This window comes from Balaenoptera borealis, assembly GCF_965194805.1.
Source record: "Balaenoptera borealis genome assembly, chromosome: 7".
Taxonomy (NCBI): Eukaryota; Metazoa; Chordata; class Mammalia; order Artiodactyla; family Balaenopteridae; genus Balaenoptera; species Balaenoptera borealis.
In genome coordinates this window covers 128,002,791-128,017,722 of record NC_138864.1, presented here as the reverse complement: position 1 = coordinate 128,017,722, position 14,932 = coordinate 128,002,791, and the positions used below count along the sequence as shown (strand labels likewise).

Sequence of the window (14,932 nt, the reverse complement as noted above, 5' to 3'; positions counted from 1 at the left end):
GTCTCATTTCTGTCAGTGAGGCAGCGGGTGTGTGTGCATGGAGCCCAGGTTCCTGGCCTGTACAGCGTGACGGGAAGTGGGAGGGGGGAACCTCTGGTTTTCTCCTCCTCAAGCTTTTCCTTTAACAATGTTTGGTTTGTGTGTGTGTGTGGGGGGGGGGAACCTTTATTTTTCTAAATATTTTCAAAATAGACCATGAATTATGAGCAATTTGTCGCAGCGTGAAAAGCACTGAGGATGCCTTAAGTGGGAAGCGGACACAGCAGGGCCAGTGCATGTGGCTTCTCAGACAGGCCGTGTGCACGTGACAGAAACAGAAGTCACCAGGCAATGGCGGTAGAAAGGCATGGGCGACTGATTTTCCCCACTTTCAGTGTTACGATTAGTGCGGGAGTACAGATTTCCTTTGAAAACCTGTACAGATTACTCGTGATGTTTTAAAAAATTAAAGAAGAGAACAGAAGTCTCCCACTTGCAACAAACAAAACACACAACGACGCGTCTGCTCGGTCGGTTCAGACTCACGAGACCATGGGCTGCAAGGAAGACAGGCACCTGACCCTCCACCAATGAGACGCCTGTTCAAGGCCAGCGCTGAGCAGAGGAGGCGGGTCTGGGGGGCCTGGGGACAACTCCCAGCCTCGGAGGGACGGTCCCAGGGCCCTCTGTCCACACGGGCAAGACATGGGACGGACCGAACCCGAGTGCGAGAAAAAATAAAAGCTACACAGGACAAAAGCAGAAACTGCAAGGTATTTATTAACACATCTTTCAAATTACAGTACAGTTCAAAACATATTTCTCAGCATGGAATCACATAAATGATACACACAAGAATACATTTTTTCCAACCATGTCACAACTGTTCTTCACATATATTCCTGATAAAGCTGTCACAGTGATTAGAGCAAAGTGAAAAACGGGGTAAAACAAGGCAACATCATTTCCCGCAAATGTGTGTAGCGTTTGGTAGAAAACACGGAGTAGATCACCCAGAGGAAAGCAATTCGCTCAGCCCTTGATGTCTCAACTCCCAGTGCGCGCCCCATAACCACAGCTTCAGACTCGACGCCGAGCTGGCCCAGGCCAGCTCACAGCGATTAGCAGTAAGGTTAGGAAGGATCACAGTCAGCGAGAGCGGTAACAAAGTCAAACAGGCCGCCACCTCCCAGTGGAAGAAGAGGCACGCTACCACTAACACTCAACTCATGCAAAAGAGGTCCTGCAAAAGTGGATAAAAACAGAGAAGGGGTGATTAATGGCAGGGCCGGCGCAGGCTGCAGGACGCTGGCTTCCGCGGGGCCCCAGCCCCTGAGTCGGACTGCAAAACAACAGAATCCAGATGTTACTCTCGCCAACCAAAGACCTGGAGGGACAAACCGTGAGTAAAACCTGTCAAAGCAAAGGTTTATATGTAATCGAGTTGTCGACACAGCACAAAGATATTCACGGCACTGAGAGTGGAATTCTAAACGTTAACATTTGGACAGAGCAGCCAGGAAGGAGCGCCGTCACCAGATGAAGAAGCCGTCACCAGGGGAGACGGCAGGAGAAGAGAATGGACACCCAGCAATGGCGAGTGAAAGAAGGGGCCGCGCCTGAGGACGGGGGAAGGTAGGTTTGGCAGGGAGACCCCCGAAGGAAGGAAGGAGGGTGTGCACCAGGCCTGGCTGACGTGGCCCAGACCCTCAGCAGCAGCAGCAAGACGCGACGGGGAGCCCAGCAAAGAGAACCAACTCAAAAATGGGGGGCGGGAAAAAAAATCAGATTTCAGGCTGTGTTGTTGGTGAACCTGAAAATTAAACAGTGGAATTAAAGCCTTAGAGTTAAAATCCTCACAAAGGAAGAACAATTCTGGATCCCATGCCTGTGAAAAGCAAAGCTGAATCATAAAAACAAATGATTATCTGCTCTTCCGTCAACACTATAAATGTGTGTTGCATGCATGCGTGTTGCTTTAAAAACATAAATTATATACTCTAAGACAATACTGCAGAGTGCACACAATTTAAATAGTCCTTTAAAAATCAGGTTCCATTACGTGCCCTTAAAATGAAAAATAGTTTAAAAGAAAATCATGCTAGCAAGAGGTCTACTTTCTAGAGTATATAAATTACTAAATACAGAATATATTAAAACAGTACAACTGTTTGTCCACTCTGGAAAATATTAAAATTCAAAGACTACATCATGTTCCTTTTTAAAAGGCCTGTATTTTTCTACATACCTTTCAAAATTAGTAAAACAAAACACCAACATGGAGACCTTTTTACATTTTAGTTGGTAAAAAGTAAAAGCAAAAAGCAACTTCTCACTAAAAATACCTGTTCTGCCTGCCCATCTTAATGAAAAGATCTCCTACCAAAACACGGCACAGAAAAGAGCCAGTTAAGATTTTCTGCACCTTCTCTAGAAAGGGCAGGTTACACGTGTAAAACCAATGATCCTTCCCAACCACACGCTACCAGAAGGTATACCTGGGATCCAATATGAATCAGTGAGTTTTGTTTGGTTCTAGGACACAAAACCAAGGGCACTTTAAATGAGAAAAATTAAATAGGTTGTAAAAAACCTTACACAAAATCCTTAGGATTTAATAGAAGTCAAGGCTGACTGCCTTTGCAGAGTTCGTATTTACCAATGTCCAAAATAACGCGTCATTCACAAGTTTTAAGAAGAGTTGAGAAGGTTAATTAAAATGCTCATTAAATACAATGGAATATCTCAACTTTCCCTCTATCGATGTAAACTCCTGTGGCTTCCTTCATGGGGGGTGGGGGCGTCTCCTGGTCCTATTTCGCATCACCCCCCCCCCCTGTTGGTTAATCCCCTTTCAGAATTCTGTCACTTAAAACCCTGTAAAAAATCAGTAATACCTTTCAAGCACCCCACCCCCTCCCCCAACAAACAAAGAGAAAGGAGCTGGGCTTGGGGGGACGGGGCGGGGCGGGGCGGCTCTAGCTGACTACAGGAAAGTAGAAGCAGTTCTACTGGGGCGTGCGTGAAGCCCGGAGAGGCACTAGGAGAGCGAGGGCAGCGCGGGCCTGCGCCCGCCGGGACACGCTTCTGGACAAGCGGCCTGCTGCCTCTCCAGGATCTAAGGGACAGAAGGGAGGACAGAAGCCCCCAAGAGCGGCTCTAGGTGCTCTGCACACAGACCTCGACCAAAACCTGACCGTCCCCAGAAGGGGACGACGAGCACATTGAGCTTACCTTCAATTAAACAACAAAGAAATTTAAAAACATAAGAAAACAAAAGCCAAACAGAACAAAACAAAAACCAGAAGCCAAAAAAAAAAAACACAAAAAAACAAAAAAGCAAAAAAAACTAAAAAAAGAAAGTGACAGGTTCTCAAAACAACACGGCCTCAGTTCTCATCTACCCTCCACGCAAGCCAGCCAGGCCTCCTCCTGTCCAAGAGCCCGGTGGTCCACCAAGCCCAAGGGGCTGGACCTGGTGCGGACGACCCTCCTCCAGCCCGGGCCGCCAGCGGACATCTACCGAGCCCACCGTGCCCGCCGCCCGCCCGTCGGCCTCCCCACCAGACCGGCTGACTCCTGTGCAGGGCCAGCGTGTCAGAACAAAGCCTCTGATGGACCCTCGCTACCACCCCTCCGTGCTACGACTCTCCTCGCCCCACTTCTGGGCTCCTTCTTCCCTCACCCTGGACACCTCTCCCAGCCTCCTTCCAGCAACAAAGTCTGTTTGCATAATTAAGCCAAATGCCCTTTAAAAAAAGACCCCTTTGTGCAGGATCTAAGCTGTCACAATTCAGAAATGCTACAGAACCAAGCACAAACAATTGTTTATCCAGGACCTTTACAAATCATGAGAAGGAAGACCCCCAATTAGGAATGGTTATGATGCCGCCCCCCTCCCTTCCCCCGTCCCCCCCCGCCCCCCCCCGGTGGGGAGGGGGCACAGACACCCACTTAGCATGCTGCCTGCCCAGAAAGGGGGGAACCCGCAATATTTCTTTTGGAAAAAAGAGACGATGTTTCTCCTTGAGAAGGATATCAGTATAAGAATTTAACAAATGTGGCCAGACCAACGGTAGTGCAGGTTACGCTCAGGTAAGTAGCTAAGTGAACTTATATTACAGCATAAAATCAAAACAAGATAATGCGAAAAGAAAAAGCTCCTCAGCGCCACACAGCCAGTCACCTGCTGCGTTACCTTCTGAGATGCACCGATATTTACTGGCTTCTTGGATTTGTGAACAAATGATACACAGGTCAGGATAAATGTATTGACTTACTACCATCTTTATAAAAATCGAATATACACACAAACACATCAACAGCTATGGAACTGTATCCATTAAACTTTGATAAGACAACACAAAAGAACTAACAAATAGCTAAGATGCTGCTGCTGAATTGAAAGCATTTCCAATAACATTTCATTTTAAGAGGTCCATATTTACAGGGTATGCTAACTGCTCCTGCGTATCCTTTAAATGCATGATAAAGAAAGAACAAAGATAATGGTTGCAGCAGATCTTCCAAGAGGGTTCAGCTCACGGTGGTCTGATTTCACTGCGAGAAGTGCACCGAAAATGGAAATAACGTTCCTTTCTAATTCTGCTTCTTTCTTTCCTTTTCCAGTTTCCCTCAAGGAAATCAAGCCTTTGTTCCTAGGCCTGGCTGGCACTAACAGAGCCCGTGACCAGGGGCCGTGTGCATCAGGAGGCGACCGTGGGAAGCCTTTCTAACCAGTCCTTTCCGGAAGGCCCGGCTCGACTTGGCCTTTCAAGAACATTCTATCAAGAGAAAGCTTACTTCTCTGTGTGTGTAGACTGTTAACAGACACACACCTGTCCCGGGGCACCCCTGTCAGACTCAGACAACACAAGAACAGACCTTAAAGTAGCCATGAGGTCTGCCTTGAACAAAGGAGCCCAAATAGGATTCGTTTCTTACCACTAACTAGAAGAAAGTATGCCTGAATGGCTACTTTCCTGAGACAACATGCAGATTTTTAGTTTCAAAGCCACAACACACTCAGACTATTTCAAAAAGCGGTAAAATTTTGTAAACTCAGCTCATTGCGTCATTAAGTCCTCAGTGATAAAATAAGTCCATTAACTGTGAGCCTTCCTGCTGCCCAGGGCGGGGAAGTGGTCTGGATCTCTCCTATGTGGTGCCTGCAGGTTACCCAACTCACCACTTCAACGCAGCTCTCTGTGGACGGAGCCACATAAGCTACGCTCCTAACCTGTGAACACACCTGTATCTACTACTTGTGAGGACGGGGCAGTGGCCACTGGCCACCTGGAAGCTCCACTGGAGCACCCGGGGCCAGGCTGGCACACACCACCACCTCCCAAGGCTTAGGCAGGGGCTTTCTGGAACACGGGTGGCCAGGCACCTCAGCTGGGGGGGTGTTCTAGTGTGTTCTACGAGTGCCTATAGTTTCCTGGAACCGAAATCTTCTGAAGAGCAGCCATCAACACCCACCTTCACATTCCAAGCTCACTCCTACCACACGGTACCACAGTGGAATCAATGCTACAGAAAGTCTCACCGGGTCTGAAATGCTCTCCTCTGGTTCTGGTAACTTAATTTGAAAAAGTAACATAAAATTTCAACTGTGAAAATAAGAAGGTACAAGTTCACATGACCTGTGTCTTAGCTCCCAAGAGAAGGCTGAGAAGGAGGGACGCCTTGCTGCAGGGGGCTTCCTGCTCACATCTGGTCCTCGCTAGGCTAACCAGACGCATTAACTGGTGGTAACAGGCTTCTATTTCCCTTAATTCCATTAATAAATCTCACAGGAAACCTTAGGTATAAAATATAGCTTAAAAAGTCTGAGTATGTCCCGGTATCATCTGCTCAAATAGTTCAGGTCCACGTTAGAATCAATCCAAAATAGTGAAACTCCTTCATGAGCAGTACGATAAGGCACTTTTTTCCACGTTTGCCCAGCATGAATTTTACTACAGATGACTCTAAGGGGAGGAAGTGTCTCACCTGAAGGAGCCTACCCAGAATCCCCCAGACACACTGCGCCACACGCCACGGAGCGCGACAAGCCAGCGCAAACGTCCCCTCGCTCTCGGGTCCGCTGAAGGACAGCGCAGCCCCTGCTCAAAAGGCCTTCAAAAAAGAAAATCTTAATCACAGGTTGCCCAAGAATGTTCTATATGCGTCACAGAGCCGGTGACATGAACATGCCACTTGGGGCTGCATTTAAAAAGAGGAAAAAACCAAACAGGCCTGCGAAAGCTTCCGGCTGTCCGACCCTCCTCGCCTGGCAGGTATGCTACGCAGCTCGCCTCGCAGGGAGCCCGGCGAGGGCCGGAGGTGAGGGCGTCCCGACACCTGCTCTCAGCCTGGGGGCGCATAACGACGGCCAGCAGCACTGCTGCCGCATTCAGGACGAGTACAAAAAGGGGCTTTCCCTTTGGAACTAGGACTATACAGTTGGCGCTTTTGGAATATTTACAAGAAGCAGAATCGGCCACACAATTGGCACCGCTCCCAACCACCCTCATACCCTGCTTTCCAGGATATGCAACTGCCAATCATAATCACCCGAATTTTAACCTACGTTTTTACAACAGCCTTTTGAGGGTTTTCTGAGAAGGTAACACAAGTGAAGCTGGTTGAGAAAACGCTCATCTAGCCTGCACTGAAGATAAGTGCAACCATTATCAAATATTCTTTGCTGTGAAAACTACTGAGAATTTGTGACGTTAATGTTCTTTACTCACTCTAAGTCGCTGTAATCGATCATACATAAGATCACGAAGAACGATGTCTACATGCATTGTAAGCACTTTGAAAACAAAAGAAAGCAAAACCTGTAGTTCTTTGTGGTGACAAGAGAATGTGAAGCGACCTAACACCGAGTCGAGTCTGCCGCGTCCCGTAAGGTCAGCTCTTCTGCAGTTAGTGCTGGGCCGCTGGGCGCTCCGGACAACAGCCACGCAGGGCTGCGGACGGAGAGACCTAAGCGCGCGGGGCTCTGCGCGGCGGCTCCCGGGAAGAAATCCCACAGCGCGTGTGCAGCGTTACGGTCGGGCTCTCCTGCCAGAAATCACTCAACAATCAGGGCCACATTTATGTGGGACAAGTCTACCATATGCCTGTGGGGATGTAAAGAAATAGTGACCGTTAAGCTACCTCTGCACACCAGCAGCCACCTGATCAAGTAGAAGGAAACATGCGGACTGGCAGGGAAGATCAACACAAACCCAGGGGTGACCACCCACGTCATAAAAAGAGGCGGCGTGCCCTCTCTCTGCACCCCCGGTGCGTCTCCGCAGAGACAGAGAGCAGGTGGCAGCACGGACCCCTCCCATCTCCCACCTGTCACCGGGGAATCCAAGGCTACCTGTGGAACTTCTGCTGAAACGCTAATGCATGGGCGGGTTCCTTGAACTTGGCTATGGCTTTCCGCTGCTGGGGAAGCATCTGTAAACTCTGAAGGAAGATGATAGAAACACTTTAGAATCCTGTTGTATAGGGTGTAATATATATATATATATTTTTATACATTAGATTTAATGCAAAATTTGAGTCCAGGCTGACCCTTAGATCACTAAAACAAACTAATTCTACCTCCCTGGCAATTTTTTGTAACCTATCCAGATAATCTATCCAAAACCAGTGCTTCAGTAAGTCACTGCCCTGAGCAGCACTCATTCATATCCTCCCAGATTGGTGTTAAGACCTTCCTTCCATCGTGGGGGCTTCCCTGGTGGTGCAGTGGTTAAGAATCCACCTGCCAATGCAGGGGACACACGTTCGAGCCCTGATCCAGGAAGATCCCACATACCACGGAGCAACTAAGCCCACGAGCCACAGCTACTGAAGCCCGCGTGCCTAGAGCCCATGCTCCGCAACAAGAGAAGCCACCGCAATGAGAAGCCCGCGCACCACAACGAAGAGTAGCCCCCGCTCGCTGCAACTAGAGAAAGCCCGTGCGCAGCAACGAAGACCCAACGCAGCCAAAAACAATAAATAAAATAAATAAATAAATAAATACACACACACACACACACACACACACACACACACACACACACACACACATATATATATATATATATATATATATATATATATATATATATATATATATATATATATATAAAGACCTGCCATCATTTGCCCCGTCAGCCACCCAATCTTCTCTCTAAACCTTCTTGGGGAGGCCCAGGACAGGTGTCCTTGGAAAGTTACTTTCTGGTTTCACGTCTTCCTGTCAGGCGATTTTCCACGGGGCCCTCAGTCAGCTTTTTAAAAGTACAATACTCATCATACAGGAGGAACTGCTGTAAGGCAATGGGACCCCACGGTCGGAGTGGGTAGTTACCTCCTAATTACCACTGGGGTAAATTAAGGGTTTCATATATGTAGCTGGGCCACAGTGAGGGGCAGCTGTGTCTGTGGCAGCCATCAGCACAATTTGGTCACGGTTTGTGCTTTAAAAAGTCTGAGAGAAGTGGCATCTTAAATTAGACCTTTAGGGGACTTCCCTGGCGGTCCAGTGGTTAAGACTTCACCTTCCAATGCAGCGGGTGCGGGTCTGATCCCTGGTCGGGGAGCTAAGATCCCACATGCCTCGTGGCCAAAAAAACCAAAACATAAAACAGAAGCAATACTGTAAGAAATTCAATAAAGACTTTAAAAATGGTCCACATCAAAAAAACCTTAAAAAAAAAAAATTAAATCTTTAGGATTTGAAACAACCATTCCTGAGGCTACTGTTTGCAGTAAAAACCAAGTGAGTTCATGAAGAAGATGGATCCATCAAGTGAAGAGACGGGTGCAGGGACAGTGGACTTACACCTGGTCCTCCCTCACACCTGCCCTGAGGACAAGGGGCAGCTTTGTGCTTCCCCGAGGACTGGAGATGTAGGATTCCAGGATTTGGGAGGGATGGGCCAGAGGAGAATTCGGATTTCTCAGCCAGTCCCACTCTCCAGAGTCTGATCCTTCTCAAGCATTTTGGTGACTTGCCATGTGTGTCTGGGGCAATGAGCAAAGTGGCAGGGGGGGGCCTTGCTACCACGGGGACACAGCCTGAGGAGGCAGCACAGGATTCAGTGGCAGGGAACCGTCTGCTGTGTCTGGGCTTCTGTCCAGTGATGCTTAACAGCCAGAAAAAATAACTAATGGTAACACACAACCCTTTAGAAGTGCTTACACACATGGCTGTTTCATTTTAAAGCATTTGTTCAAAGACCTACAACAAAAGCACACAGGCAAAATATCAATTCCTTGAAATATGTTCAAAAAAGGTATACTGTATATGAAATAAGCACTCTCCATTTTAGTAAACAGAACTCCCATGAGTAAAACATGACCAGGAGAGCGCTAAAAAAATAATTCTTCCCAAAAAGTTGCTTTTCAGTGCTTCACACAGAAATAAAGAGTTTCAAGTCTCCGCGTTACACGGCACTAAGGTTTACACACAGACTCCCCTCGGAGGGGCAGTCAGATAGTCTGGGGCACATCACCAACCAGACCCAGACCAGTGAGAGGAACAGGCCCGGAGGTGGCAGAGGCAGCCACTAGGCAGCAGTGAGCTCTGTCTGCCTGGGTTTCTGAAACCAGTTTAGTAGACACCAGAGTTTTCCTCTTCTTTCAGATATAAAAACCAGACGCAGAAGATTTTTCTTGATGATTTCACTTATCATTAAGTTAACTGGACAAGTAAAGCTCAGCAACTTGGTCTTTAATTAACGCCATCAATTAATTTCTCTTGGACACATTGTCAGCATGCGGCTTTTCTGGCCTCTCAAATTCCACTTTTGTTACTTGACAAAGACCTGTTTTCTCTGCCAGCCCCAGCTTTCGGCTCACGCCCACTCTGTGCCTTATCCTTGAACGATCTCTTGAACGATCTCCAGTTGTTGAAGCTCTTCTGGCACTGCTCCTGAAGAGAAAATGCAGTGCTGTCCTGTCACCACCAGAGGAGGCCAGAGAAGAATGTGGGTAAGAGCCTGCTTCAAGTCACAAGTCCAACCCAAGCACTGCAGCAGAACCTCCCACCAGGCCCTGCTTTCTAATTCGATCTCGGGCGCCTCAGGCACCCTTTTCCTCTTCCGGCCACATGGCTGCAGTGCTCGAGGGCGCTGGGGTGTAGGCACAGCTTCATACTAACTGCTGCCAGCACTGTGGCAGTTCTTACCACAAGACTTAGAAGAACTTACCTAAACTTATTTTGTCCAAAACTACAAAAATCGCTCAATTAGGAACAGACAAGAAAAAACTAATTTGTTATGATATCACAAATAATTACCCCCACTCTACAATTCACAGATGGAATCTGGATTTTGAAAATACTATGCTCTTCTTTTGAGAAAAAGCATGTCTAGATGTCATTTCCTCTGGGTGATTTCACAATGTGGAATGAAGGCATGAAGCTTCCTCTTTACCATTTACCAATTTATAAGGTAAGAGGTAAGAAGATACGCTTATCTGTATCTCAGTGGTTTAAAGCTCAATTCGATTGAGAAGGTATCGATCAAGAGAGCATAAACTTTCGATGAAATTTTTTTAATATTTATTTATTTATTTATTGGCTGCGTCAGGTCTTAGTTGTGGCATGCAGGATCTTTCGTTGAGGCCCTCGGGCTCCTCTCCAGTTGTGGCGCGCAGGCTTAGTTCCCCCGCGGCATGCGGGATCTTAGTTCCCCGACCAGGGATGGAACCTGTGTCCCCTGCATTTCAAGACGGATTCTTAACCACTGGACCACCAGGGAGGTCCCTCAACGAAATTTTTAAATCACAGGAAGGAGTTGGTTCTCAATAGTCAACAAAAGTAATAAGAACACTGTCTTAAAATGTTTTCTGTCTGTTCCCCTTTATTGACATTTTTGCACCCTTTTCCAAAAAACAAAACCTATTTTCAGATATAAGATTGAATTGCTAAAACTGTCAATATTTAACCATTTCTGACCTACCAAAACGACAAGTATTAGCGATCACTTTATTGGGAAGAGAGGAAAAGACACTGTCCACTAATAAGCTAAAAACTTACTATGATCACCAGCTTCTACTTTGAAAATATGTGCTTCTTCTAATCAGCAGCCCATTTCCAAATAATTAAACACTTCAATTCACCCAGAATGAACGAAGAGTTAAACTTTGTCTCCAGTCTACACACTCACTCTGACCCCGCCCCATCTCCCCCACAAATACGGTACTGGCCCACGGAGAGACAGGCTAACTTGCCCACGCCCACCCTGATACACTTCTCATTTTTCAGAGACAAGACATCTGCAGACAATTTGAGAATAACTGTGCTACTATAAGTAGCAAATTACCAGTTAAAATACTCCTTTAATTGGCCGCTTCCTTTGTTTATATTCAGCCATCCCATTCAGGGCCATTTGACTGAACTGCCACAAGGCATTACGTTAACGGTAGAAAAGCTGCGACAACCTACAATTTAAGTCCAGAAAAATGTCCATGCTGTTCAGAACCTTGGCCGTTTCTTCCCTGATTAGGAGAAGTTCTTCCTCTTTCTAGAAAGAGCTTGTGTTCATGTCCATGTATACTAATAAATTACAATATTAAGGGGATTCTTTTTTTTTTTAAACATCTTTATTGGAGTATAATTGCTTTACATTGTTGTGTTAGTTTCTGCTGTACAACAAAGTGAATCAGCTATACGTATACTTCTATCCCCATGTGAATGTTAAGGGAATTCTGAAATGATTCTGCAGCCCTGAAAATCAATTAAACTATTCTCCCACTCTGGCCAACAGTTCCCAGCACCTTCAGGAATCAACCTAAAGCCAAAAATGATATTGATATTAGTTGTTTTAAACAAGTGAAATTGCTCAAACAAGAGCCCCATTGATAAATCATTAGATATCTACTCTCTCGGGCTCCACCCCAGACCTGATAAGACACCCTGGGGTGGGCCCAGCCTCCAGGGACAGCTTGGGAACCATCGAGGGACACGCGCTAGTCCTCCTTTCTCACGCGATGGCACCTGCACGTGTTGGTGGCAGCTGGCCTATGCCCATTAAATCTTTTCTTCTCCGGCCTCGCAGTCGGCTTCCTCAAGCCAGTCCTCGGGCAGCATGGCGCAGGACCCCTTCGCTCCGGACTCCTTTCTGTGCACAGCCCACCCGACCTCTCGCTGGTGACGGGGCAGCGTCTCAGGCTGCTCCATCACACACGCTGCTCCTCACGGAAATCAACGACTACTCCCGTGCCTGTTCACATTTAACTCATCATCGCAGCGTGTGTGGTCTTTTCTGATGCCGATTCTGTTTTTTCCTCGATTCCTATGTTTGGGCTTCCTTGTGTCCACGGCGTAAGTGCTGTTCTTTCTGCTCTGATACAGTTTAAAGACATTCTGAGGCCCTCCTCTTCCACACTCACCTTCATCTTGTACAAACGTGCCCTGCAGGTAAGAGCCCGTGTCTTATCACATGGTCTGCCTGGAATCTTCTTTTTTCTTTTGGGATTATTTACAACAGTGTTTTCAGAACTTTGTGTGGGAGCCTCCAATTAACAGTTTTTCCCATTACGGTTTCAGATCATGTGGCCACGCCTATATTTTCTTTAAACCTCGTGACGTCAGTTTTCGGAAAGCCTACATTTGACTATGCCTGGTGTTTTCCTTCCCAAACGTCCTGAACTTCAAAATGACTGAACTGCTTTCACTGAGATCCCAGCTTTCTCCACATCACCCACCAGACATCCCTGGTCAGTCAGAACCAGACGCAAAGAAGGTAACATGGTCTCATCCCAGAAGGCGAGATGCTCCAACGTGACCCCACCTTACACGACTGCTCAAAGGGGCTCTCTCTCACTGGGTGGCCCAAGATACCCGCCAGAATGAGGGCTTTCCAAGTGTCTGGTTCCCTGGAACTACCGCATTGGGAGCTTGGCAAACTTGGTGGGTCCCGGAGGGCCTCTCCTCAGCAGCCTGAAGCGACCCCCCCCCGAGGACTCTGCTCTGGGACAGCAGGCCGCCTTTCGAGAGCACACGCTTTCCCTCAATGGCATGTGGAGGCCTCCGTGTTTCTTCCATTCCCCCTTCTGGGCGACGCCAGGGAATGGTGAAAGAGGTAGGAGACAGCGCTTGCAAGCTTGTGTGGTTCATGAGACTCACGTAGGTGACGTACTTGGTTGGGGAGCTGTACACCAAGAAACGGCAGACTCGGGACCGAAACCAAAGCCCTCTCTCAAAGCCCAACACTTGCTGCTGCACCGCCGCATCTCGGAGGGCCCGGCAGCTTCGAGAACGAGCCGCCATGTCCACTCCGGTCACTCGGGCTCTCGGTTTAGTGACTACCTTCCAGGGTTGTTGGAGAAATCAGGGAAGAAGCCGGGGAAAAGTGAACAGCACGGTGCCAGGCACGTGTTGGCCTAATCTAAGCCTCAGCGGTTATTACTGCCGTTGCTCATGGCCAGTGCCCGGCTTTTTATTTTAGTGATGATCACAACAAGGAAAATACTTTTATTTTTACACCGTGGCATTTCATTTCTCTATAGGATAACACATTTTTCTTCTTAGCAGTTTTAGGCAAAATCCCACAAACAGGGAAATAAGGATAGCTCAGCAAAGGGGCTCAGAAGTTATAACTACCTTACTTCCTGACCCTAAGAGTTACCTCGGCTCCAGCCTTGCGGAACGCAGCGGAGGCCGCTCCGCGGGAACGTGCGCTGGTCCCCGGAGGGGCACCTGCGCGAGGCTGACCTGTCTGTGGAGCCCCCGCGCCCCCGCACAGGTCAGCCTCCCGGAGCCCCACCCGCACCCAGCCGGCCCCTCCCTTCCCTAAGAGCAAGACCCCCCAGTGTCCGGGCAGAACCTTCTTTCTGATTCTTTCTATATCACTGCTAGAGAGTACCAGGTGGGCTTATTCTCACTGCACCCTCTCACCTGAAACTCTCAAACACGCTGCGATGCTTCCTGTGTCATTTCTACCGCTGGTCAGAATATTTCTGACAAAATCCTATCATTTTTCCTTATTCTGTCAGTGAGTCTACAGATAAATGTCTTTAAAAAAAGGACTCTTTAGAGAGGCTTATGAGAACAGGTTAAGGGGACAGCACACTAACCGGGGAGTGACGCCGCCACAGTAAAGAAGCAGAGCTGACGTGCTGTTACTGCCGTTCCCATAATTAAAGGCCCAAAGGAACGGGCCTTTCTAGTCCAGACACCGCCTCTTGCTGTTACACTAAGTGAACGCCAGGTGGCACCACAGTCCAGCCCACCAGAGGCTTGACACACGTTTCTTCCTCAGCCAGCGCAGCGGGGCGGGGGGCCTGGGTCCCCTAACCATCCCTCTGAAGTGTACTTATAGTTAAACCACAATGAAGTCTTGTTATAAACGCCTTTAAAAAATTTATACCTAGCAATATCATTCTTTAGCTATCTAATGCTGGCAGAAGCTTGCTATTGACAGGTCAGTTTGTTTGTTTTTTTAAATTGAGAAACTCAGCACTTTGTGAATGCAGTGTTTAAAAATCTATAAACTTCCCCTCAAAACCATTCCATGGAACTAAGTAAGACTGGCAAGAAACGAGAGCTCTGCTTTTTGCTCCCTGGGATGGACGAACATGCCCTACTGAGTAAGTGCTAGATTCATCACCCATGGGGATTTTTTACGGTGGCATTTTCAGGGTACCTGATGTAACTCAGAAAACACCACTCTCATTTTCCTATCTTCCTCTCCCTTTCTAGTTAAGAGAAGCCCTTAAAACACTTGACATTGTTTTTGCCTGGCTTTAAGTGCCCTCAGTTAAACTTTACTTAACACAATGATCTCTAATCCTTCTTTCCAGAACAGGAGGAAAAAAAAAAAAAAAAAAAAAAAAGGCAAATGGGAGGAAAGATGGCCTCCAAAATGAAGAACTCAAAATTCAGTTTTTAAGATGGATAAAACCAAGGCTAGGTGTTTTAGCAGTGGCTCCAAGCTAACTTTCGCAGGGCGGTCAACCTCACGCAGTGCTG

General features: G+C 47.5%; 1 protein-coding gene across 10 annotated transcripts in view; it reads right to left on the bottom strand.

The window, feature by feature from the left end:
- Positions 1-741: 741 nt before the first annotated feature.
- The window catches only part of RBM33 (RNA binding motif protein 33), a 118,712-nt gene continuing 104,521 nt past the window's right edge, over positions 742-14,932 (bottom strand). For 9 of the 10 annotated variants that reach the window (XM_082398927.1, XM_082398929.1, XM_082398935.1 and 6 more), the window contains 2 exons: positions 7,340-7,428; positions 4,249-7,091 (listed from right to left, as the gene is read on the bottom strand). In XM_082398927.1, coding sequence (XP_082255053.1) covers positions 7,043-7,091; positions 7,340-7,428 — 138 coding nt within the window. In that variant the 3' untranslated portion in view covers positions 4,249-7,042. Of the gene's footprint in view, positions 1,223-4,248; positions 7,092-7,339; positions 7,429-14,932 lie in introns of those variants that run through there. The other variant, XM_082398933.1, reaches the window with a different exon arrangement.